Genomic DNA, 27,113 nt, shown 5'->3' with positions numbered 1-27,113 from the left:
AGGCTGTAAGTTGAGGACTCCCTGTCTTTTGCATATTTTGATCTATAAACTATCATCCTCTGTAAATATGGAGGGAACTATTCAAGTCATGCTTCACCCTTAGCAGCCAAATATACTAACAAAGTAAAACCAAATCACTTTTCTACCTAATTCAGATGGGGAGTGCTGACCAAACCAGAAGAAAATTAAGTTGCTAAGAGACAAGAGAGATACGAACTTTTCAGAAGTATAAAATACTGGTTTTAAAACAGAAACAGATGCAACTACATGCTTAGAAGTAGGCCTCATTAATCAATGCTAATTATGGCTCTTTCTCTGAAAGTACTTAAAAGAGTTTTATCACAGTGAACAATAACATTACAAACATTACAATAAAAGCAATGGATTGGTCTGAGTGACCAAGGCCATTTGGTTTAAGAGAGATTTGAACTATACTTCCTCACATTGTAGAAAAACTACTCCTATGCATTAAGTAGTGAAAATGAAATAAAACTTCTCACTGATTTTGTATGATCTGGTCTTGGAGCAATAACTGGAGGAGCCACTTCATCTTCCTCTTCCTCTTCCGTTGCTGTTGAAGGCTCTGACCTTTTTGCATTGGGCTATAGAGATTTAAAAAAAAATGTGGAAAATAAATGAACTCAGCTATAGAAGATTTATTTATGACGCCTATTTAAATATTGGTTCAGTATAAAAAGTATATGTAGTTGAAAACACTGCACGTAGTCCTCAACTTATGACCACAATTTCAGTTGCTAAGCAAAGTGGCTGTTAATGAGTCATGTCCAAATTTACGACCTTTTTGCCACCGTTGTTAAGCAAATCACAGCAGTTGTTAAATGAATCATGAGCTCATTAAGCAAATCCAACTTCCCCTATTAACTCTCAGGAGCCAGCTGGGAAGATCACAAATGGTGATTGCTTGGTCTCAGGACTCTGCAACTGTCATAAATATGTACGGTTTGTCAAGTGCCTGAATTCTGATCACATGACTGTGGGGATGCTGTCATGGTTTAAGTATAATGACTGGTCATAAGTCACATTTTTCAGTACTGCTGTAACTCTGAGCAATTTATAAATGAACAGTTGTAAATCAATCAGTAATACCTATATATTAGAGTGCAAAATATCATGCATTATTCCCATATGAAATGTTTATAACCAGGCAGGCACAGTATTATTGTTGCATTTCACGTCTGGGTGGACAGAACACTGAACTCAAAATGTACAGTATATATCCAAACTATGCAATCCACACAGATCGCATCCTCCACTATCACAGCAACCATCCTACCTCCCATAAAGCCAGCTGCATTAAAACCTTATTTAAACTATGCAATCTATATATCAAAAATTAATGTGCATAATTTATCCAACAAGGACTTGTAAAAAACATATATTAGCTGCCACAGAAACTGAACTCCAAAACATGAGTGGCATATGGATTTAAGTCATAATATTGGGATTTTGGTTTTGCAAAGGTAAAAGCAACCCCTAACTGATATTGCACCTATCAAGAAACCATCTAACCTTTCCTTTTCCCAAGTTTTCTCTCTTCCTTTTCCACTGAACTTTTGCATGAGACAACAGGTAAATTACTGTTTATACTTTCTACGAAAAATTAGCATATAGAAGAGATCCCACTTTTCTTTTGCCTTAGCTGAATTAATTTGTGAAACTTTAACATATAAAAACAAGTTTCTCATCACATGATCCTGAAAGCACTACTGATGAACCTAACTTCTAATTAGAATCAATGAAATTCTCTCCCTAAATATGTTGAAAAACAAAATATCTGAAGCCTATTAAAATTAGTGTACAACAGGATGTCAATGACATGAAAGGAAATATAATGTAAATGTACTTACTGCTAATGCTCCTGAAAGAAATCCATCCTTATCTAGAAAAAAAATTATTTAATATGAACAAAAAATTAAAGTATTAATAACACTCATAACATGTAATGAGATGATACACACCTTGTTCCAAAGAGAGCTCTGAACTAATTGAAGTAAGGAGACAAGTTCTAGCCTTTAGTTATATTCCAGTATAAGATGCTTGCAATAAAAAAAAAAGCCCTACTTGGTCCAACTATTTTCTAAAGAAACAAACCATCTGAAAGATGAAGAATGAAACTCATATTCTCTCTCCTGCGTTATTAGAATAAAATATCCAGCAAACTGTTGCCTGAAGAAATCAAACATCAAATTCATACTATTTCCATTTCATGATACTATTGCGTTTACTCTCCAAGGGAATTAAATGTATTTCATATTTTTATGCACAATTAAAAAATAAATCTTAGTTATACTTCAAATCAAGTTTATATTTAATGAAGTGCATTTTGGGCTGCCCTACCTTCATTAAATGAAAGGAGAAAGTTGATCTGCAAACTGTGTGCTGTTTCTGAAAGTTCGATCTGAGTATATTTAGCCTACAGAATAAAGGGCTGAACAGAGATATGATAGCAGTCTTCAAACAACTGAGGAGTAATCACACAAAAAAGGAAGTAAATTATTCTCCATTGCCCTAGAATCAGACCAGAACTAATCAATTAAAACTCCAAGAAAGAAAGTTCAGACATTTCCTGACCGTCTAAGTTGCAGCATGAAGTAGTGAGTTCTCCTTCGCTAGAGATATTCAAAGCCTGGATAATCAGTGGACCAGCTAGTAGAATGTACACTGATCAGGAAACTGGTCATGATAATGTCTAAGGTCCTTTACAATTCTAAGATTCTATGACAAATCTAATCATAGAGTTAAATCATCCATAAATCATGCATGGAGCTAGTGACTTTAGTCTTTAGATGGGCAGAGATCCCTACTTTAAATAAAAACAAACTCACATCAGCAATTGGTCTCTTCTTTCTCAAATGCCCTTCCAATTCTTTAAATGGGTAATAATTCTTATGCCAATTACTAAAATCATCTCTCCAAAACAGCTGCACAGTTCTGGCAAAAGATACAGCTAAATTAAAAAATTGCAGACATATGCCATGTTTATTTTCTGAAACACTCACTTCCTAATTATTTCCAAAATGCTAGTAAGTTCTATTACACATAGATTTGCCCATTTATACCTCAGTTCTTTAACAATGAGTTTAAGGTGCCCCATGAGTTTGCCCAAAGACATACCTGTAGCAGAAAAACTCAAATATTTCTGTTTTGCTGTGTCTTTAGAATCATAGAATTTCAAAACATCTAATACAGCCTGGGGATTTTTTTTCTGTTCTAATTTGGTGATGTTTGACGTCTGTAGCAGCCTAGCCCACTGCTCTGGCATTCCCTGGTAAGAAAAAATACAAATTAATGTATTTTAAAATTTATTATATCATATCCTCTAAATGATCAATCTCCTTGGAATATTCTACTTGCATAAAGGTACCAAGTACATGGCTAAACTTTGGGGAAGGGGAAGAAATATTTACTGAAACATTTTAGTTCTGAAATATATGAAGAAAGTAAAAAAAATTAAGTATTAATTTCACACTGGCAATATCGCAGTGCACACTGCATAGAGACAAGTTTAATATACTTACAGTGAATTCCCCAGTAACTGCATCAAAGCCAACATGAATAGTATGTTCGAAATCTGATGGGGGAGAGATTTCAGGTCTCTCTTTTTCCTTTTTCCTACTCCCTATAAGGAAAAGACAGCATATTTAGTTTCAGAATGGAATCTTCCTTTCTGAAGTTCAACTATTCTCCAGTACAGGAGATGGATAATCCACCAATGGGTTTTCTCTGTCTGCCTGCTCTTGAGACCAAGTAGCCAAATTGACACGCCCCCTCTTGGGACCCATTCTTAACTTGGTCTCCGCTCTGAAAAGACTCGTGTTGGCTTGGCTCTCAGAGATTTCAGGTTAGACTATTTAATCCATTGGTGGAATTTCCCCTCCAGAATTGGATACCTTTAAATTAACTTTAACAAATTGCCCACAATCACTGAGATCAGCTCTGATCTCAATTTAATAGAGAGGTGGGTGTGTGTGTGTGGGGGGAATCCCTTCCAACCTAAGTTTTACCCCCAGGGCTCTGGGCGGGGGGGGGGGAAGAAGGCTTCAGCAGAGACTGCTTGCTGTGCCTTCCTCCCCAACCTTCCCAGCCTTTTCCCCTATTTTGGGGGAAAATAGCAAGCTCCAGACCCGGGCTCAAATTTGAATCCAGATTGTCGGAGCTTGCTTGGGCAGCCCAGGGCAACCGCGGGCGCCATCTTTGTTGCTTTTTTAGGCAACAAAGCCCTTTGTTAAACAAATTGGGAGCATCGGAAGACAAATAGAGCTCCTCTTTTACAACAACGCTCGGTTTTTTCTCAAAATCTAACTGAGCGAAGAATCACAACCAGCTGACTTGCGCGCCTTGCCCTGAGCTTCAGATCGCCGCAGAGCCCGTTTCCGAAGGGAAAACGGGCTGCGGCCGCCATTTTAGGCAACGTGGAGCTCCGGGGCAGCGTGAGTCAGGCCCTAGGTCCCTGCCGGCTACCGGTAAAGTCCTTTCCAGGCCGTTTTTGAGAATCAGGGGGGCAGTCCTCCCCAAACGGACGAACGGGCAGCCACTCAGCGGGACCGCGGGTGGCCTTCAGGACCAACGAGGCCCGTTTTGCCTGTCTACTAGGCCTAGCGAGGCCTGTCGAGGCCTACTAGGCCTAGCGAGGCCTGCACGTGAGGCCTCCAGGACCAAGAGCCCCAGTTTTGCCTGGCAAGGTCTCTGGATCCAATGAGGCCTATTGCTGGAAGAATCAGCATAGAAGGCCATGTGGGCTCAGAGAGGCCACAGCAAGGCCCATCAGAGATTTCACATTCTGCTTGGTAGTCACCATTTGATTAAATTTGTTTACCATTCAGGCCTCATTGAGGTAGCCTCAAAAAAAAATTGAATTGAAAAATTTTCTTCTTACTGGTGCACATTGCCTGGTCATCTAAGGCCTCCGGGAGGAGCCCAGAGAGTGGTTCCAAACATGCCTTCGGTATCTGCCTCAACTACCGTGACCGTAGCCCAGAGAGAAATTTCTTTTATTGGTCGGGTGACGAGGGGGGCAGTCTCGGTATTTGCTCCAATCTCGCTTCCGCCAACTACTTGCCTGCCGGAGCTCTTTTTCTCAGCGCTCGTTCTGGGATTGCTCTAACGGGACGGAGGGATCCCCATTGCCTCAACCCACAGGCACGACCTCTCCACCTCCCAATTACGGCTGTATCACGCCTTCGGGTCAGAAGGTGGCAGGCAAGTGCAAAACCAAGACCAAGCATACGCTTAAGAAGCCCTCCAAGTTGGCAGAAAAGCAAGCCAGCCGTAGGCACCAGGCCCTGGAGAAGGAGTTCTCCAGGGCACAGAGGCAGGCCCAATTGGATTTAGACCAAATGGCGGCCACCGAGATGAAATTACCATTGGGTCCATCAACATCATCTCAGGGCGTATGGTCCATTCCGGGGACACCGACACCACCTGGCCCACCCCGCACATCGGTCCAACAAACAGCCGCTGTCACAGGTGCGACCACGGAATCCACATCACCCCCGGCCACTACACTCCGAGGTCACGACATAGGGGAATTTTTTGCAGACAGACGTCTGGAGGCCTTATTAACAAAAGTTGTGGACCGCGCCCTATCACAACGCAGCGTCCAACATGACCAGGGAGCGGCCACATCGTCCCTTGAACTCCCCACAGAGATACAGGTTTTACAGGAGCCCACATCTCCAGTCCATTGCTCCATGAGCAGTTATTCCTCTCCGCAAGAGGAGGAGCCACTGGAAATTACCTTGTCGGAGGATGAGGAACTCCCCCCCGAACCGCCCTCCTCGGGGGGTGATTTAATCCCAACCTATTCCTCACAATCCTTCGCAAGGCCACATCCACTGCAAACATAGGGGCTGAACAGTTCCCTCAACCGCAGGTGACAACAGGCACCACGTCAAGGCCGATATTTTTCGCAAAGGTGACGATGGAACACCACGTACCTTGTCCTGAAATGTTTCTGCAAGAGATCAAGAAACAATGGACTTCACCTGCCTCCCTCCCATCGGTGAGTGGCACGGACAAGAGGATGTACAATACATCCTCAGATCTCAAGGAGGCACTAGAGATACCCAAGGTGGACGAAGCCTGGACCCTCTTGGTTTCCCAGACAGCCGTTGCAGGGGACCTCATGGAGGTTCTCAAAGCTGATGACAAAAGGTGGGAACAAACCTTCCGTAAAACTCATCAGTCAGTGGCATGGGCCACCAAGACAGCCACTTCGGCCTCTTTCTTCGTTCGGACTACTCTTATGTGGCTACAACAACTACAGGCCAGGGTCCCGGCCGAGGACCTGCGGACTCACCAGGACCTGGCCAAGATGGTGGCAGCCACGGAATATGCTGTGGATACAACATTTCAATCAGCCATCTTCTCCTCTAGATCCATAGCATCCAATACAATTGCCAGAAGGATGCTATGGCTAAAACAATGGCAGGCTGACACCAAGGCTAAGTGGTGCCTAGGACCGCCCCCTATTTAGGCAGCAACTTGTTTGGGGAGGCCCTGGCCCCTTACCTCGTCGAGAATAAGGACGAACGTAAGGTCATGGCTCACCTAAACAAAAAATCTGACAGGCGCTCCGCATCTTATTTTCGAAGGCAGCCCTTTTGCCAAACGACAACCGCATCTCTCAATCAGAACGCAAAACCATATTCGCCCAGACAGGACAGACCGTACGACCGTCCCTTTGACAGATCAGGGTTCAGGGCTAGGCAACAGAACCAGACCAAGCGGCCCTTTCGTGGAACGGGCCGCCCCTACTGGAAGAATAAATGACTCCTTCCTCAATCTTCCCATTGGAGGAAGACTGGCCCACTTTTTCCATCAGTGGGAACAAACCTCAACGGACAACTGGGTACTTCAGACCATTCAGTCCGGGTTGTCCCTGGAGTTTCTAGTCACACCTCCAGACCGATTCAACAGTTGTTCAGTTTCCAGGGATCCCATAAAACGCAAACTCATGCAGGAAGCCATCCAACACCTGTTGGAGATTCAAGCCATAAAACCGGTCCAACCAGAATACAGGGGCAAGGGGTTTTACTCCATCCTCTTCATAGTTCCCAAGACCTCAGGAGGATGGAGGGCAATCCTAGACCTCAAAAATCTCAACCGTTACATAACATACAAAAAATTCAAGATGCAATCCCTATAATCCATTCTGGGAAGCATCAGGCAGAGCGACTTCCTGGCATCAATAGATCTCACGGAAGCCTACCTTCACATCTCCATCCATCCATCTCACCGCAGGTTCCTACGCTTCTGCTACGGAGGCAAACACTTTCAGTACAGGGCGCTCCCCTTCGGTCTCTCCTCAGCACCCAGGGTGTTTACAAAAATACTGGCGATAGTAGCCGCCAAACTCAGAAAATTCCCAATACGCTCCAATGCTATCTGGACGACATCTTGATCCAAGCAACATTCCGCCAGGCGGCTCAGGTGGAGGTAAAAACCGCCATTCGTGTCCTTCAGCAGCATGGGTTCTCAGTAAACTTCCAGAAGAGCCAGACAGTCCCCTCACCCAGACTACTGCATCTGGGAGCCATCATAGACACATCCAACTGCATGGTCTACCTCTCCCAGGAGCGAGCGGTCAGCATCAGGGAACTGGCTCGCCAGGTACACAAACAACACAAAGTTCCTCTGGTCACACTATCCCAGTTGCTAGGCAAAATGGTATCCTGCATAGCCATAGTTCCCTAGGCCAGGCTTCATCTGCGGGACTTACAGTGGTTCCTCCTTCCTTTCCAACGACAGAATACCAGCACATCCAACCGCCTAGTCAGGGTTCCGACGCATATTCGCAGGGCGCTCCGTTGGTGGTGCTCTCGGGAGGTGACCAAGGGGTCACCCTTCAAGGAACCAGACAGGGTTACCATCACGACAGATGCCAGCCAGTACGGTTGGGGAGCTCACCTTCTGCCCCATTTCACGCAGGGACGTTGGTCCGCCGCGGATCAGAGGAACAACATCAACTGGCTAGAACTCAGGGCAATCCATCTAGCCCTGCAACACTTCAGACACAGAATCAAGGGCCGCCATGTCCTACTCCTTACAGACGTGGCAGCAAAGACACACATCAACCGTTAGGGGGGCACCAGGTCCAAGGCCCTCATGACAGAGGCATGGCTCCTGTTCGCCTGGGTAGAGTCCAGCCTGGAGTCGCTAAGGGCGGAACACATATCGGGGGTCAACAACCAACAAGCGGACTTCCTGAGTCGTGCCACAGTGGACCCTTTGGAGTGGGGGCTACACCCGGACCTGTTCATAAACATCTCCCGCAGGTTCGGTCAGCCAATCCTTGACCTGTTTGCATCGTCGGACAATGCTCAGCTCCCCAGATTCTACTCCCACTACTCCAATCCAGGGGCGGAGGAGACAGATGCATTAAGAGTTCGGTGGCCACAAGGCCTACTTTATGCCTTTCCCCCACTTTCCCTCATACCGTCGGCCATCCGCAAACTGATACATGAGCGGGCGGAGGTGATTTCCATGGCACCATACTGGCCACAGAGACCATGGTTCGCAGACCTGATGAACCTGTCTCAATCACCCCCGTGGAAAGTTCCACCTCACCAAGTGTCCCTACACTAGGGAAGCATCTGCCATCCGGACCCTCAGTGGTTACAACTGACCGTCTGGCACTTGAACGCCACATAATGGCACAGGAGTTATTCTCCCCTCGCGCCATCACCATGATTCAGGCTGCACGCCGCCCAGCAACCAACCACATCTATGATTCCACTTGGAAAAATTTTTGCCTTTGGTGTAGGGGGTGACAGATTGACATCTCCAAATTAACCATCCCTCAAATAGTTGATTACCTTCTGGACAGACTAGACAGAGGCCTCACCCCAGCGACTATTCGGAGGCAGGTGGCGGCCTTGTCCACTTTTCTAACGTGTGCGGATTCAGTCCCCTTAGCTCACCATCCCAAGGTTCACACCTTCATCAAGGGTGCGTGTAACACCAGACCCCCAGTGGTACACAGATACCCATCTTGGGAATTACCGAAAATACTTCGCGCTCTCGTAGGACCGCCCTTTGAACCACTGGCGACCGTCTCCTTACGAAACCTGACCCTAAAGGTGGCGTTCCTGATCGCCATCACATTGGCTAGTCGAATTTCTGAGCTGGCCGCACTGTCGGTCAGGAATGACCTATGCACCTTCCACAGTGATAGGGTGGTTCTTAGGCTAGATCCCTCTTTCATCCCAAAGGTGAACTCCTTTTTTCACAGGGCACAAGAGATTGTTCTCCCAAACTTTTGCCCAAACCCAACACATGACCAGGAGCAGCAGTGGCATACATTGGACGTCCGCAGGGCATTGCGACATTACATACAACGTACGGAACCTTTCCACAAATCAGAGGCCCTCTTTGTGTCCTTCCGACCGGGCACTCTGGGACGGAAAGTTTCCGCCGGTACCATTGGAAGATGGATCCGGACGTGTATCGCTGAGGCATACCAAGCCTCGTCTCTGCCACCTCCAAGTCATCTCACTGCCCATTCCACCCGAAGTGCTGCAACCTTGGCGGCATGGGCTACTCAGGCGTCAATAGAGGAAATTTGTAGGGCCGCGACATGGTCCTCGCCTTCCCCGTTCGTGCGCCACTACAAAATCAATTGATTTGCTTCGGCGGACGCCTCCTTTGGTAGGAGAGTCCTCCAGTAAGTGATCTCCAAGGACACTCTTCCGGCCTTATCTGTATCCCACCCATCGGGACAGTGAGGCTTTGGTATGTCCCATTGGTGGATTATCCATCTCCTGTACTGGAGAAGGGGCGTTGGTCTTACCTGAACGCCTTTTCTCAGTACGGAGATGGAGAATCCATACCCACCCTAGGGTCAATTAGGCCGTTTTTTAGGGAACTGAGAACCAATACCTCGCCAACCTTCAGCCACTTCACCCTCGTTAAGAATGGGTCCCAAGAGGGGGCGTGTCAATTTGGCTACTTGGTCTCAAGAGCAGGCAGAGAAAACCCATTGGTGGATTCTCCATCTTCGTACTGAGAAAAGGCGTTCAGGTAAGACCAACGCCCCTTTTGAAGTTTTAATAAACCTGCCTGTAACACTCAAAACATTATATATAGAAATTGCTAAATCTAGAACTGCTCCTCTGTCCTAATATTCAGGAAGCTTTGAACCAGTCATCAAATTAAATTTCAGCTCAGTTATTAAAACAATGATGCTCACTGGCTACAAACAGAAGTGGTTATGCTCAATAATTAAAGATGTTGAAGTGTCTGTTAAATCTCAAAAATGGTCAAGAATTACTGGCTTTTTTTGAGAGGTATAACGCCATAAACTCTTGATGACCAGGGTAGTGACATGGAAGAAAACAGAACGGAAAACAATATGCCGTGTGAATAGTCTTCTGGCCCTTATTGCTTTTGGACAGATATTATCAATAACATAACCGCCAATATTCCAAATAGTTATTGCTGAGAGACAGTTAAAACTCAGACTAGGGAATATGGGAGTATGTACAATAGCATACTCACAGAACAATCATGTACATTAAGAACTCAATCTATATCAACAAAGCGTCTTACCAAGGCAACTTCAACCCCTTCCAGCCACATGATTAGGGAATCCTTATTGGCAAATGAAGTAAATTATATGAGATCTTCAAGGATTCCTGTTTGCAAAACATTATATAACCTTCAGAGAACATGAGGCTTTTTAAAAATTTGATATGAAGTTTGAAGAATTTCTATCTATTTCAAATGATCTACTGATGACTCTTAACAAGTTAGCCAATTTATTATCGTCATTCTCTACATACTTCTGTTGCTTTGTTGACAAAGGTTTTATTATATTTATTTTTTGTGGATTGTTATCAGCATCTAGACTTTCTAGTTGAAATCAGCAGTTATATACATTTCCTGCATGAATACATAAAACATTTTACTCCATTAACAGAAAGAGTTTCCAAATCATGGAATTATAGTTCCACTTTATTTTGCATTGATCATATTCTATAAGTATTGAGTCTAGTTAGGCTTAACCCTTAAGAAGGATTAAGAGGTAGTCAAGAACAATGATAGGGGACTAGAAACTAGGCTATAAAGAACAACTGAAGAAGCTGAACTGTTCCAGAGGCTGGGGACAGTGACAAAAAAGGCATGATTCCACAGTCCTGCAACATGATGTTTAATAAAAGGGATCTGAAATGCACTCACTCTTCCAGAATGTACCAGGAAACAATTGGGGACAATTTGTGTACTTTTAAACTACAAATTCCTTGTTCATTATCACTCTAAGAAAACCTAAAAAGCAGAAACAGGACCTATGTGGACATTAATATTGTTAAGCTGCTAGAAACAGATACACAGGATTGCTCACTTCTGTATAACAGAAATAAGTTTTATTTTTGGAGTATAGCCAATTTTCCTATCAGACATCAACCATTTCATTAATACAATATTACAGGTAGTCTTCGACTTAGTTATTTAGTGACCATTCAAAGTTATGAAAGACCCCCCCCCCAAAGCTACTTTTGACCTGATTTTAAACTTGTGGCTGCTGCAGTGCCCCTGCAGCAGCCCCCGAACCTATTTCCCCCACCAATCCTGCCCTGCCAGGTTCACATAGCAGACCTTGGGCCTGCTTCCCACTTTGCTATTCAGAGGAGCCTAAGGTCGGCTTCAATGCACCCAAATCTACTGCAGCTTGCAGGCTTGGACTTGCTTCCCACCCAGACATTCACAGGAGCCCCAGGCCTGTACTAGGCATCCAGGACCTCCCCTACACAAGGGACCCCCTGCTCAGCTTAACAACCACATCGGGGAGAACAGAGGTGGGTACCTCGTTTAATGATTATCACAACATGCAACTGTGATGGTCAGGTGTCACTACAATCATAACTCACAGAATACCAGTAATGGCAACTTCTCCTTATTTACTTTTTAATATTTGGAAAGGGAATTCTTCCCTTCATTTTGATGGGGCATTAGTTAGCATTATTTATTTAGCATATGTGGTTGTTACATTAGCCAGGAAACTATAGCACTATTACAAAGTAGTTGTTTGGCTGCTGCTGATTGCTAGTCCCTTTAGTTCACACTTGCATGCTATCTAGACTGCAGCACAGGGGGCAGGCTAGCTCCATACTCATAAGACTTGACAACATTCTGCAGCGTCATCCAGGGCTTTTCTCACCATCAGTATCATTTCCCATTTGGGCAGATCCGGCATCAGTTTTATTCTAACTGCCACTCAAAGCACTGTTTTTTTCCTACTGAAGTGGTACCTATTTATTTACTTGCATGTAACCTGTTTTTGAACTGCTAGGTTGGCAGAAGCTGAGACAAGTAATGGAAGTTCACTCTGTCACACAGTGCTAGGACTCAAATTGCTGCATTACAGACTATTTCCATCATCGTTAAGCCACTGAGCCAATGTACCTCATATTAACTAGCAAAGCAAAAGTAAATAAACTCTGTTTATTTGCCATGCTGATACAAATCTATTTTAAACTTCATAAAATGACTGTTTTCCTGTTAAAAACTTAAATGGTATATTATGAATGCATACATTCATCTCCATGAATGTATGTATCGTAAGTAATTTAAAAAGATCCAGAATACACTACAATAGTTTATTTGTTGTATTTGTACCTCCCAGAAGCACAGTGATGTAATGAAACTCAAATAGAATATTATACAATCAAACAATTGCAACATTTTACCTTTTTCAGTGCCAGAGAAAATGGAGATGATTTTGTTTCTAGGCTTTCTCTCTTCTGGTACTGAAGGCAGAGGTTTCAAACTATGATTAGCAGATAAAGGATCTTTTCCTCCTGAACTGAAGATAGTACTGCTCATCCGAACAGGTGGAGCTGGTGGCTTGTCTTCGAGCTCTCCGTTGTCAGACATAATTAATGGCTAAACAATACTCTGAAATTAAATGGCAAAAACTTTGTCACCAGATTTCTCAGTGCATTAGAATGTTTATTCTTATCCCTTATTAAAAAAAATTACTGAACAGACTTGATATTTATTATTATTGAATTATATATCCCAACAACATGATGATAATTCAGCTTGGCAATATAAATTTTTACTGGCCAATAGAAAATGGATAATTCCACAAAGCAGCAATTAACGGAAATATTCCAAAGAGATAGCTAGATGTTTTCAAAATCAGAAATACAATGACTAATAACTGAAGCATCACAAAAACTCTCCAAATAAATAAATAAACAAATACTGCAGAATATTTACATCAGGAGAAAGAGCTCAATTCCAGGAAAGTCCTATATATATAAATATCAACTGAAAAGCCCACCTTGCTGAAAAGTAATCAAGTAGACTAACAGTTCTTGCCTCCCCTATACCCTTGCTTTTAACATATCTGAAAAGGAGGCCTTTCAATTAAAAAAAAAACAATTTGCCACTTTAGGCTAAGTCCATTTAGCAATCTCATCCCTCATCAACCTGCAAATGGACAAGATCAAAGTCAGTTAATACAGAATTTGAAGTACGTACAGTAAAAGGCATTTAGGATTCAATCTGAAAAGATGTTACTAAGGCTGGTGAGACTTTTTAAAAAAATACGAGTGGTAACAATTCTTTAAGAAGAAAAGCATAAAATTAAGAAGTTTGACAATTCAAGTGATTGTTCAGCAATTTCAACTTGATACAACTTTCACTTTGCATGGAGTGGCCTGGAGAAGCACACTCTGAAATGAAAAGAGTAAAGGTGGAATCAGATAAATTTATGCGATCAGATCTAATATAGGTATATTCAAAAACTTAGTGGTTGAGGCTTCCTTCTGATAATTGAACAGGCCGAAATTAATACGTACAGATATTAAATAATTCATATTGATTTAACTAATTACTATCAGGATTTAGGCAAGAAACAACTAATTATATTCGGCAATACTATTGGACTTTAATTTCTTTAATCTTTTAGCCAGTGCAGCTAGAGGGCATGACATTATGACATTTAATAAACAGAACAAGGTAGAGTTTGTAATGATATATTATCTGCCCCACTCACTAGCTTGCAGTCTCCCTAATGCAGGCATGTCAAACTGCCAGCCCGCGGACGGGATGTGTCATGCCGAAACCACGCCCACCCCTTTGCCAGCAATGAGGAAAAAATCACGTGACGTCGCAAGTTTGACATGCCTGCCCTAATGAAAGGATTTAAAAATGATTTCAAATATGATGTTTGCAGCTCCCAGGTTACTTGTTCATTGACAGCAGGGGCATTGACAGGAGCAATTTAGAAGTTTATGATTGTCAAGCATTGACCTGTCTTAAAGTTATTTCTGGCCCCACACAATCAACTGGAGATATGTCAACCTTTTTCTTCCTGCCCCTCTTACTGAATATGGTGATACCGATCTGAAAGTGGAGATACTAAATTTTTATGAAGTTAAATGTTGTTATATGGTTAGTATTATAGGCAAATCAATATCTGAAATCTACACTCAGAAATATCTCTGTGTTTTTCAGGGGAAGGCAGCCTCTTTCAGATTAAGACTATATTCAGCCTTGTAAATTATGCCAAGGATACATAATTACATAATTCCCCTCTATTATTAAATTGCGCCATTATCAATATATTAACATTATGAAAATCTTAAAATAAGCACAGCGATTCTCTCAGTCAGCTGTAACTGTGTCTCTTTGTACCAGTTACAATTCTGTTGTAAGGATAACAAAGCTTTCAACTTCCAGTCCATTTCCATCAGGGAAATTCCAACTAAAATTACCATTCCAGAGGAGAATCCATGAATCCAGGTAAACTTTTTGTTTCCAGACTCCAGTAGAAATTTTAAATTTCACAGAAAGAATAATAACTATTTATAGCTTCAAATTTGCATATAGTAAACACAGAGTAAGGGAAGAAGACACAAATCAATTTGGGATAGGGGAGCTTGCTTGCTTTGAGGATAATAATTCAAGATGAGAATGCCCTCCACCCTGCTTGTTCTGCCCCATTTGTTTGAACCCTGATTTGTAAAAATTCTCTTGCTGCTGTTTTCCTTCTTTTGGTTTCTCTGGCCAACTCTGCCCACATACTAACACAAACTTAGAATACTAGTGGTATTATCTGTAGTGGGATTTTTATAAGGTATATTTTACAGATTAAAAAAAAATAAAATTAAAACATACTTGAAACAAAAAATCAACATATGACAAAATGGAATCATTTTTATTCCTCATAAAGAAAAGCCAAACCGTTTGAATTGGTCCTTTGAAAGCCAAATAAGCAATATCATTTCAGATTATAAATACATTCAGCAAACATTGGGCTTATCAGTTTTAATGTAGTTTATCTTCAAAGAGATAAACAGCTCAACACAACATATGCAATTTATATAAATTTATGAAAATATTAAAGGCAAAGTTGTTCTAATCAAATCTAGCTTGAAGTAAGGAAACATGTTGCATATTAAATGTGAACCAAATATGGTGACATAAAATGTGGTAACTGTAATGCAATCTAAATAGGATCAAGTTTATATAAAACAAATCTAAAATGAAATTTACTATATTTTTTATTACCATATATCAGTGATGGTGAACCTTTTAGAGACCGAGTGCCCAAACTGCAACCCAAAAAGCACTTATTTATCACCGGGTGCCAGGTGGGCGTGGCCCACTGGGTGGGCATGGCTGTGGTAGGCATGGCAGACTGGGTGGGTGTGGCCAAGGTAGGCATGGTCATCTCGAAGTTGCTCATGGGGAGGGATGCCTGTGTGGTCTGGGAAGGGTTGGGGTGATCCAGGGGATCTCTGGCAGGTGGGGTGGTGGACAGGAGGCTTATCCTGCGGGGTAAGGCGAGGCAGGGCGGGGGTGCCATTGTCGCAGGGCAAAGCGAGGCAGGAGCCGGGAAAGCTGCTGCCTAACACTGTCGGCCCCTGCACACAGAGGCCAATGAGTGCATGGGGGCCGACAATGTCCGTCAGCAGCCACAGCCTGCCGGCCCCTCGACTGGAGCACTCTGGAGCTCCGCAGCCCACTGCCATCAGTTCAGAGAAGCCGCCTCTGAGCTGGACAGCCAGCCGACAGCTGAGGAGGTGATGCAGTGGGTCATGCCCAGGAAAAGGAGAGCATGCGAGGCCAGGAAGGATGGGACGGGGAGAGGGAAACCAGCTGTGCTGGGATGCATCCAGCTCCGTGGGACTTTGGCAAGTTAGTGGGTAGCTGGTTGAAGAGGGACGGTTGCCATCTCAGGGGCATGGCATGCGTGCCCACAGAGAGGGTTCTGAGTGCCACCTCTGGCACACGTGCCATAGATTCGCCACCACTGCCATATATGTTCACCTTCAGGAAAGCCATAGCTCTTCCTCCAAAATTTAGGGCTAGCATAACAGTGCAGCCTGATATATGTGTTTGGTATTGTGAGTTCTTTATGGGCATCTTAGTGGTAGCATTTTGTTATTTTTAACAGTATTCTGTATTTTCTTATATTGTTTTTTATTAAAGTACAGTTTAAAATGTACTGTGTGATAGATATCCAGAGTTACTTAAGATAACCAAATTAATTTTCTAAATAAATAAATGGACACCTTGGAGTAGATTATACATAAATAAACTTAATTAGTAGTCCTCGACTTGCAACAGTTCATTTAGTGACCGTTCAAAGTTACAGCAGCACTAAAAAGTGATTTATGACTGTTTTTCACAGTTATGACCTTTACAGCATCTCCATGATCATGTGATCAAAATTCAGATGCTTGGCAACTGTTTCATATTTATGACCATTGCAGTATCCCAAGGTCATATGATCAGCCTTTTGCTACTTTCCGACAAAGTTAATGGGGAAGCCAGATTCACTTTAACAACTGGGTTGCTAACTTATCAACTGCAGTAATTCACATAACAGCTGAGGCAAGAAAGGTTGTAAAATGGGGCAAAACTCACTTAACAACAGAAATTTTAGGCTCAATTATGGTCATAAGTCAAGGACTACCTGTAACGGGTTTTCTTCTCCTGATTTAGCAGAAGAAACTGTAAAGTTGCACAATCTAACATATCCAATCCTGATATCAGATTGTAATGAAAAGAACAAAATAAAAGCCACAATTTCCTAAATCATTTCTTTACCATAGCTACGGTAACACAGGGATAACCGTGCTGAATTGTTACTGGAATTACTTCAGACATGCACTGTTTGTAAGTTCCCCAGAATTGCCTTATTGGTGAGATGGGTGGCATATAGATAAAATAAATATACAAGCTCTTCAGACTTCTGTTATTTCAAAATATTCCTGATCTAGAAAATTTGTGAAGGGAATGCTATCTACACAGTCTTCAGCTACTCATGAAAAAGCAGGACAGAAATGTAAGGAATAAATACTTTTAAAACATTGTAAGGTATGTTTTTACACCTTACTTACATCTCTGTACTTTAGAGCCAAAGTGCTTCAGGGGTGTGCGGGCACATATAACAGTCCTGTGATTAACTCCTTAAAGAAAATGCATTTTTCTGGTTAAAGAAAATGCATTTTTTTTCTGGTTTCTCATGGAAGGCTAGAGTCCCTAGGATAAGGAGTAGTAGATTGGATCAGACAAGGTACTTTAGAATTAGTCTCTGTTGGTATTTCTTTAATTCAAGAGAGTATTTCCTAGGGCCATACAGCTACCATGCAATCTAGGAAAAGGCAGAGTTTACTAATGGAGGCACTAAATGATATGGCATGTGCACCCACCCTCATATCAAGAAAATTGGAGACCATGAGTTCTACAATAGTTCTACCTTAGGCATGAAAGCAAGCTGGGTGACCATGGGCCAGTCACACACTGTTAGCCCAACCACCTCAGGGGATTTTTGTCATGGGGACAATAGGAAGAGCAAGGTGTGTTGGATATATTTGCCACCTTGAGTTATTTGCAAAAATAATAAAAGTGGGATACAAATAAATAAAGCCCCTTTTTTAGTTTTGGATCCAATGCACTGGACATCCCTAATCCACTAGCATTCATTTTAAGCAAACTTTAAAATAAGTTTAACATTTAATGTAGTAAACAGGGAAAAAAATGTTTCAGAGCCTTTTTACAATGCTGTAACTTCTTTACTAATATTCACAAGTAGGAAATGAATGATCTGATGATTAATTAACTTAGTTTTCCTATTGAATATTGTTCTTATTGTATGCCTTGCGACTGGGTCTTTTATTTTGATAAAATTACAGTTAAATCTAAAACCAAGGATTTTCTTCCTCATGTTTGAAAAGACAATATTTTTAGAAGACCAAAGATAAATATGAGCTAGTTATAATGGCTCCAGACAGTAGATAATTAGTACTTAACCTAGGTACACTATCATAAAGCTGATGGCTTGTTATACAAGTGTTTCAAACAAAAGAAAACATTGCCTCCACATAGCCAAAAAACAACCTAGCAGAGCAATGGAAAAGGATAGTAATTCCACACCCTCACACATACATTGTTACTGCCAAAAAATCAAGAACATTCTCCAGGAAGAGTGCCAAGGTAAAGCTCTCAAACATGAGTGAGGCAAGGAACTACTTATACTATAAAACATCAGATATATAAAGCAAGCTGTTTTTTTCTCAGTTGCTCAAAAAAACCCCAGCTGTTCACTTAGCAAGGTAATACCACCACAAGAGAGTTCCACTTTACAAATGTTTCTAATATTACTCACAAAATCTACATTATCTTAACTATTTGGATCAAAGAAAATGATGTAAATAATCGAGCTGAAATTAAAACCTAATGTTTTTTTTTCCATTGATCAAACTTTGCTCATTATGTTCCATGTGTAATTAAAGGTTACAGACCTATGCCAAGTTCTAATGGTGAAGCAGTATATCAAACTTTTCTTCCTGGCATTTGGCACTCCAATAAATGCTCCTCTGCTGACTCAGAGCCAACAAAGGGTATTGTAAGCAAATCACCAAATCTGCTCTGGGTCTTTCCCCTCTAGGGACAAGTCAGAAATGAGAAGCAAAAATTTATTTTAGATGATGCAATTACCTCCAACACCTTTATTTAGAGTTCTGAGGCTAGCTATTTGGAAAATGTAAGCACTGCAAAAAATTATGGCTTGGCTTCTACCAGAACTGGTTGTTAGTAATTACACCTTGGACTTTCTATCATCATCCAGGTGCAATTTTGAACTTAAAAAGTGACCTACTGCAGGGATGAGAACTCATGGCTCTCCACACATTGCTGAGCTACAAATCACTGATGGAGATTTCTGGGGTACAGTTTAGCTATATCTGAAAGACTGTTCAGATATAGCTAAAGGAATCTCTTTGGAACTCTTCTGTTCCAAAGAGATTCCTCAATTCCCCACAATTCCTAACATTCATGGTAGTTATGTACTATAAAAATGCTTCAAGCACTGAATGAGCAAATGCTGAACTATGGGAAATATAATGTTCGGTTCCCAGAAGGTTCTGGATTAATTTTTATCAGCTAATAAAGGAGAATATTTGTAGCTCAGGGTTGACATGGGGATCCTTGCTGCTCTCTGATTACCCAAATTAGGTAACATCATCAGTTTGCAGAGAGCACGAACAATCCCTCAACTAATCAATATATAACCTTGTTTTGTGTTTCTGTTTAAAGATACCTTTAATATATATTTCAGCATAAAAATGCAAAACTATGACACCAAATGGACCACAAAAAGGGCACTTGTATATTATGAGAGCTGAAACAAAAAGAAAGAAGGAAACAAGAAGGTATCTTGTTCAACTGCAGCTGGGAAATATGCATGTTGGGTTACTCAATTTTTTCCCCCACTCTTCAAAAGTCCAAAAATTTGAGGGTTACAAATAAATTTTAGTAAAAGGGCAAATTTGCAAACATGGAATCCATCATTAATTAGTTAATAATTTTACATTTTAATCAGTTCAACATTACTGTATAGTGTGCTAGTAGCTGAAAGCAAATATCCACAGTTGGTTTAATATTATTAGCTATTTTTGGGAAGAATTATAGCTGTGAAGTAATTTTGTTGGTTTTTTTTTCATTGCTCTGGTTTCCTTTACTTTTAAATACTTATGACAATTGATTAAAACAATTTGAATTATGTTATACATCAACGCATAGAGTATGAGGAATAAACAGAGTGAACTAGAAATTCAAGTAAATGATATATTGTTGCCATTACGGAAACTTGGTGGGATGAAACCCACAAATGGAATATACAGCTAGAGAGATTTAAATTATTTAAAAGAAGCAGACCAAATAAAAGAGGAAGTGGAGTTGCACTATATATAAGAAATAACTACATCTGTACAGAAATAGAGCACAATGATGAAAACTGTCTTGAATGCATTTGGTTCAATATAAAAGTGGGGGGGATGACATTACCATAGGTGTATAATAGGCCACCCAACCAAATAGAGGAAATCTAAATAGATAAATCTATTCAATCAAAATGTTCTATTTTTGCTACTCAGTTAACTAAGGTATGTAGGAAACACATCACAATAGTAATAGGGGACTTTAATACCCTGACATCAACTGGAAGACAAACTCTGCATGGAGTAGAAGATCGAACAGGTTCGTGACAAATGTAGCAGACAACTTTGTCTTCCAAAAAGTAGAGAAGTGAACTAGGGGATCAGATACTGGTCTTAATTCTCACTAATAGAGATGAAATGATAGAAGGTGTTGAACTACAGGAACCTTGAGGGGGAGTGATCATGCAATGTTGGAATTAAACATTATGCAAGACAAGTAATAGAACAAAGAAAACTAGAGTCTTGAACATTAAGAGAGCTAATTTCAATAAACTTAGAGAGAGCTTGGGAAGGATTCCATGGATGAGAAAAGCCAAGAAGGTTGGAAAACTCTGAAAAGTGAGATTATAAAAAGCCCAGTCTAGAACAATACCAACAAAGAAGAAAAATAACAGGTCTCAAAAGAAATCAGCATGGCTGCATAAGGAACTCCCTGATAAATTGAAAGACAAAAAGGACAGGTATAAAAAGTGGGGAGAGGAGCACATAACTAAGGCAGAGAATATCAGCAAATAGCCCAAGCCTGCAAAGATGAAGTGAAGAAAGCTAAGGCTCAAAAGGAACTTTGACAAAAATAACAAAATAACAAAAAAGCTTCTTTCAACATGTAAAAAAACAAGAAAACGTCAAGGAAACAACTGGTCCATTAATGGGAGAAAGTGGCAAGAAGGTGATAAGCAACAGGGAGAAAGCAGAACTGCTTAACTCATTTTTTTGCATCCGTCTTTACACAAAAGGAAAAAACAGTCCAACCTATCAAAAACAGTTTTGCAAAAAACAGATTAGGAATACAAGTCAAAATAGGCAAGAATATGGTAAGTGAGCACCTGTCCACTCTAGATGAGTTCAAATCACTAGGACCAGATGGATTACGTCCCAGAGTTCTGAAGTAGCTGGCAAACGAACTATATATATTTCAGAGATCCTGGAGCACTGGGGAACTACCAGAGGACTGGAAAAGAGCTGATATAGTTCCCATCTTCAAAAGAGGGGGAAAAATAGATCCAGGAAGCTACAGACCGATCAGCTTGACCTCAATACATGGGAAGATTCTGAAAAGATAATTAAGCAATGAATTGGTGAACATTTAGAAACAAACAAAGTCATAACCAAAAGCCAACATAGGTTTGTCAAAAACAGATCATGCCAGGCAAATCTTATTGCATTCTTTGACAAAGTGATAAAATTACTGGGCCAGAGGAATGCTGTGGATATAATTTACTTGGACTTTAGTAAGGCATTTCATAAAGCAGACTACAACCTACTACTTAATAAAATAGAAAAATGTGGGTTTGACAGATCACCACCAGATGGATTCATAACTGGCTGACCAACCGCACTCAACTTGTAGTCCTCAATAGAACTACATCTACATGGAGAGAAATATGAAGTGGGGTACCTCAATGCTCTGTTTTAGGCCCAGGACTCTTCAACATCTTCATCAATGATTTGGATGAGGGATAGATGGAGAACTCATCAAATTTGCAGATGACACCAAGCTGGCAGGAATAGCCAACACTCCAAAAGATACAGAAGGATCTTGACCTACTTGAACGTTGGATGCTATCTAACAAAATGAAATTCAATGGTGAAAAAAGTAAGGTTCTACATTTAGATAAAAAAAATCAAATGCACAGGTATAGTATAGGTGGTATCTGGCTCAACAGTAGTAACAGTGAAAAGGACCTTGGAGTCCTAGTGAACAATCACTTAAATATGAGCCAGCAGTGTGCGGCAGCTGCCAAAAAAGCCAACACAGTTCCAGGCTGCATTAACAGAAGGACAGAATCAAGATCACATGAAGTGTTAATACCACTTTAATAATACCACAGCCTTGGTACGACTACACTTGGAATATTGCATCCAGTTTTGGTTGCCACAATGTAAAAAAGATATTGAGACTCTAGAAAGAGTGTAGAGAAGAACAACAAAGATGATTAGGTGACTGGAAGCTAAAATATATAAAGAACAGTTGCTGGAATTGGGTATGTCTAGTTTAATGAAAAGGAGTAGGGGTGACATGAAAGCAATATTCCAATATCTCAAGGGTTGCCACAAAGAAGAGGGAGTCAACCCATTCTCCAAAGCACCTGAAGTCAGGACAAAAAGCAATGGATGGAAATGAATCAAGGAGAGAAGCAACCTAGAACTAAGCAGAGGTTTCCTGACAGCTAGAACAATTAATCAGTGGAACAACTTGCCTCCAGAAGTTGTGAATGCTCCAACACTGGAAGTTTTTAAGAAGTGATTGGACAGTCATTTGTTTGAAATGATATAGAGATGAGCAGGAGGGATGGACTAGAACAAGGCTTTTCAACCAGTGGTACAGGTACCACCTGTGGTACATTGGCACCTGGCAGGTGGTACGCGACCATCCTAGAAAAGTGGTAGCGGGGGAGGGGAATGAGCTGAATCAGTGGCAGTACCGCACAAACCTGAGTGAGAGATGGTTGGAGCTGCAAGGCTGTCAGGGCTCAGTGGAAGCACCAGGATCAGCGCTTCTTCGGGGCTGTCATGGCTCAGTGGAAGCGCCAGGCTCCAGCTGGAGTTTGGCGCTAATCCTGGCGCTTCTGCTGAGCCCAGAAGAGGCGCCGATCAGCTGGAATGTTACAGCATCTCCAGCGTTTTGTGATTTACATTCAGATGCTTGGCAACTGATTCATATTTATGACAGTCACAGTGTCCCAGGGTCATGTAAAGCAACCAAAACCTGATGCAACCACCCAGCAGATGGGGGAATAAAAAACAAACACCCCTCCCCACCCCACCTCTGCCAATCCTCAACATAAATGCTCACAACAATGAAAACTTCGGACAGGAGGAAGAGCACCGCCGGGTGGGCAAGCAGGTGTCTTGCTTGGCTATGGCTTTGGGGGCACTTTTTCAGTGCCATTGTAACTTTGAACAGTCACTAAGCGAACTGTTGTAAGTCAAGGACTACCTGTACTTCATTACTTTTTTCCTTTTGTGGGGGTCATCAAGTTTTTGACATCTTGCTAGGCGATTGGTGGTACTCGGATATTGCCATATCCTAAAAGTGGTACAATGGGTGAAAAGGTTGAAAAGCCCTGGACTAGAAGACCTCCAAGGTCTCTTCCAACTGTGTTATTCTGTTATTATTTTTGTTCCATATAATGGATCAAGGCACACTAGGCCACCCTGTCCTCCTGTCTCATGGAGTCTGCTCACTGAGTCAGTGACACTATCTAACCATCTCATCTTCAATAACATGCTTAGTCAAAACCAAATATCCCTTAATTCTTTGCTAGCAATCCAAATTTTAGAAATATATATATATATATATATATATATATATATATATATATATATATATATATATATATATATAGTATAAGCAATCATTTGGACAAAACATCTCTGTACAAGATCAAATCATTGCATTCTGGAATCAGAGTGGAACATCTAGAGCAGTGGTTCTCAACCTTTCTAATGTCGCGACCCCATAATACAGTTCCCCATGTTGTGGTGACCCCCAACCACTTATACATCACTGGGTACCAGGGGCGTGGCCAAAGAAAAGAGGAAAAAAATGGCAGACAGCCTTGTTTGGCGACCCCTGTGAAATGGTCGTTCGACCCCAAATGGGGTCCCGACCCATAGGTTGAGAACCATTGATCTAGAGAATACATAGGACACCATATAGTCCAGCCCAATATAGGAATCCATTTCTACAGCATTTGCTGCAGGAACTTTCCAGGTCAGAAAGCTGCAGTAGTAGAAGAGGTTATTGTTGTAATGCAGAGGTAGAAAAGATTGAGTTCTGGTCTATCATCTGTCAATCAAAATGCTCTATTGATATGAAAAAAAAAAATTCTACCTTATTAAGCTAGCTTACAAAAGACAGAAAACTTCTATCATATATTGTATTTTTAAATTTAGGTAAAATTGTATACAATTAAAAACAAATTTTTCATAAACTATTCATTCTTTAATTTTTAACAGTAAAAAAATAAATACTAAAGGTTAAATAATAGCTAAATTAAAATATTATCAACTAAGCTTGAAATAAATATTTTAAGATGTCAGGATGGAATTGCACATGCAAATATTTGCTCCTCTCTTTGAACAAATAATGACATATCATCCTTAAATTTATTTCAACATCTTGATCTCCTGTCAGCTAACCAGAGAAAGAGGAAGAGCCTTTTCTCATTCCAATACACCCTCTAGAGTGATCAGGATCTAAAAACACCATACCCAATGTAATCAGCTGAAAGAAAGAGTACAACGGTGACACTCCCATTTTAAGTATGTTCAGAAATATTCTAAGATCAGGTGTGGAAACAAAAAGGCTAAGTGAGGGCCACTGCCTTCCAATTCTTAAGAACTTAGAACTACTCTACTGGATCAGATAAAAGGCCTGCTTAATTCTATATTTTGTTTCAAAGATCATCTATGAGAAAATCAAGAAAAGGACAAGAATGTAAAATCCCTTTCTTGCAATTGTTCCACAGGAAAGGAATATTCTTCCTGATACCTCCAACTACCAGGGCTTCTTATGCTTCCTCAGAAATCTGACAACAAAGAGCAGAGCAGGAAGAAACCAGAAACGCTTACCTGCAATCACAGGCCTATTCCCCAATCGAAAAGGGCAGGTAAGCGACACAAAGCGGCGGTAGGTGTTCGTTACAATTACAATAGCGCTCATTTGCCCGCGAGCTACAGCTACTCTGCGCCACCTGCTTCCGGGGACAAGGGAGAAAGAACCTACCCGCCCAACCGGCCTCTTTCGGGACCATCTTTGCCCCAAGCCCTTATCAGAGGAGTAGCCTCCAAAGATTTTCTGTTTGCTTCCAGTGATTGAAGGGTGAGAAAAGAGACACGCAAGTTTATGAACAGCTCCTTATAAGTAGGAACTGTTCGCCTACATGGTCTGTGGTAAAATGCGTAAGAAGTAGGAAAACTACACCAGCCTGCGCCTTTCAGTTCTGCGAGGAGGGAGCAGTCGCAAGGCGGGCTAGCTGCGGACCTTGCAGACACACAGACACACAGACACACACACGCTTTCTCACCCACCTGCCCGTGCTCAAGGGAAAAGTAGCGGCAGCCCCCCTCCCCCTTCAGCGGGCCCACAACCCCACTTCCTCCCGGGCGAGTGTAGGGAGAGACTCCGCGAAGCCCAGCCTCCGGGCCTGACTACTGCTTAGTTTTTTTGTTTTGGGGGGGGGGAGGTGTTCCACCTACCCGAAGAGGAAGCTGCGATCCCCCTGCCCTTCCTACGCGCCACCCAGGTCTCCGCTCCTCTAGGAAGAACCCTCAGCTACCACGCCGCCCAGGCTCAACGGACAGCAGCCCAGCTTCTCGCTACCGGCCTGACCGCTTGGGGCAGGGCGCGGCCTCCTATAATGGCGGGGAGGGCCCACCGGGCGGCCAAGGGAGTAAGCGGAATCGCTGCGCGTGGTCACAGCCCGGGAAAGGAAGAGGCGGAGCCGGGCAGGCAGCTTCAGGCGCTGAGAGCTGCGCGACGGACAGAAAGAAGGAAGGCGAGAGGGAGAGGGAGCGAGGGAGATACGCGATGCAGCACAGAACTGAGACTTAGCAGTGCTATTGTGTGTTGATGGACAGCGGTGTGCTGCATTTCCCCACAAGGTATTTGTAAACGCTGTATTGGCGTGAATAAAAAAAATTGGGTAAGTTGCACAAATACACTGAGGATGTCGAGGAGATCCTGAGATTATATGATCAAGAATGCGAAGATTCTTCAGTTCGGTATGTTAATCTATTGCTTATATGTAGCTGTTTTAATTTCTAAGTTACTTGTTTATTTCCTGTCGTTTTGAATTTAGTTTTATTACGAATTATAAAAATATTTCATTAATTATTGCTCAAGTAGAACAAGTGATTTGTCTGTTATTGTTTGTGCTTTTATTGGTATGTATTTATTTCTATAATGCTTATCCTTCCAGAACAAGCCAAGTTGTAAGAAATGTAAAAAATACAGAAATTTTAAAATATCAATTCAAAAAGTAAAAACAAAAAGCATTTTACAAAACAACGTTAACAAGTAATCTAAAAGACATTGCTGTATTATCCAATTATTTTCCAAAATATATGATTATTTTTAGAAACCATTTGGAAATGGCTTTTTTTAAAAAACGTAGTAGTATTGCTACTGAAATGTAGCATCTCAAACGGAAACGGTTAAAAGCCCAGTTATTTTTCTCAGCTAGCTAAATAATGACTTTTTTCCTCCTTGTCTTTTTGCTGGAATTATTCTGGGAAGGCTTCTGACTGAATCACCCAATTCGTATATTTCGTTTTGTTCTATATAGTTGGCCATATGCTGATTTAACCCAAATATATGACTAGAATGCTAAGCATCAAGTTTAGCTGTGTGGTTGTCACTGACAATAATCACAGGTTTTCAGTATAAGAAAATATTGCTTCAAAATGAATACAGATAGTCCACAACTTATGACCGCAATTGAGCCCAAAATATCTGTTGCTAAGCAAGCCAGTTAAGTGAGTTTTGTCACATTTTATGATCTTTTTTGCCATAGTTAAGCGAATCACTGCAATTAAGTGAATCATATAGTCATTAAGTGATCTGACTTCCCCCCATTGACTTTGCTTCTCGGAAGCCTGCTGGGAAGGTTAAAAATGGTGATCACATGG

At 41.5% G+C, this 27,113-nt stretch overlaps 1 protein-coding gene across 3 annotated transcripts in view; it reads right to left on the bottom strand.

Annotated features, from left to right (window-relative positions):
• PAK2 (p21 (RAC1) activated kinase 2) overlaps positions 1–25,844 on the bottom strand; it is a 44,930-nt gene extending 19,086 nt beyond the window's left edge. Inside the window, exons 1-6 of one of the 3 annotated variants that reach the window (XM_039360111.1) lie at positions 25,683–25,844; positions 12,708–12,915; positions 3,540–3,640; positions 3,136–3,286; positions 1,869–1,900; positions 501–602 (exon numbers count right to left, since the gene is read on the bottom strand). In XM_039360111.1, coding sequence (XP_039216045.1) covers positions 501–602; positions 1,869–1,900; positions 3,136–3,286; positions 3,540–3,640; positions 12,708–12,894 — 573 coding nt within the window. In that variant the 5' untranslated portion in view covers positions 12,895–12,915; positions 25,683–25,844. Of the gene's footprint in view, positions 1–500; positions 603–1,868; positions 1,901–3,135; positions 3,287–3,539; positions 3,641–12,707; positions 12,916–21,304; positions 21,518–25,055; positions 25,583–25,682 lie in introns of those variants that run through there. The other 2 variants (XM_039360114.1, XM_039360112.1) reach the window with 2 other exon arrangements.
• Between the last annotated feature and the right edge of the window lie 1,269 nt (positions 25,845–27,113).

The sequence above is a fragment of the Crotalus tigris genome, unplaced genomic scaffold (genome assembly GCF_016545835.1).
Source record: "Crotalus tigris isolate CLP2741 ecotype Arizona unplaced genomic scaffold, ASM1654583v1 scf7180000019154.1569036, whole genome shotgun sequence".
In the NCBI taxonomy this organism is placed as follows: domain Eukaryota; kingdom Metazoa; phylum Chordata; class Lepidosauria; order Squamata; family Viperidae; genus Crotalus; species Crotalus tigris.
This window is presented reverse-complemented; position numbering and strand designations above follow the sequence as displayed.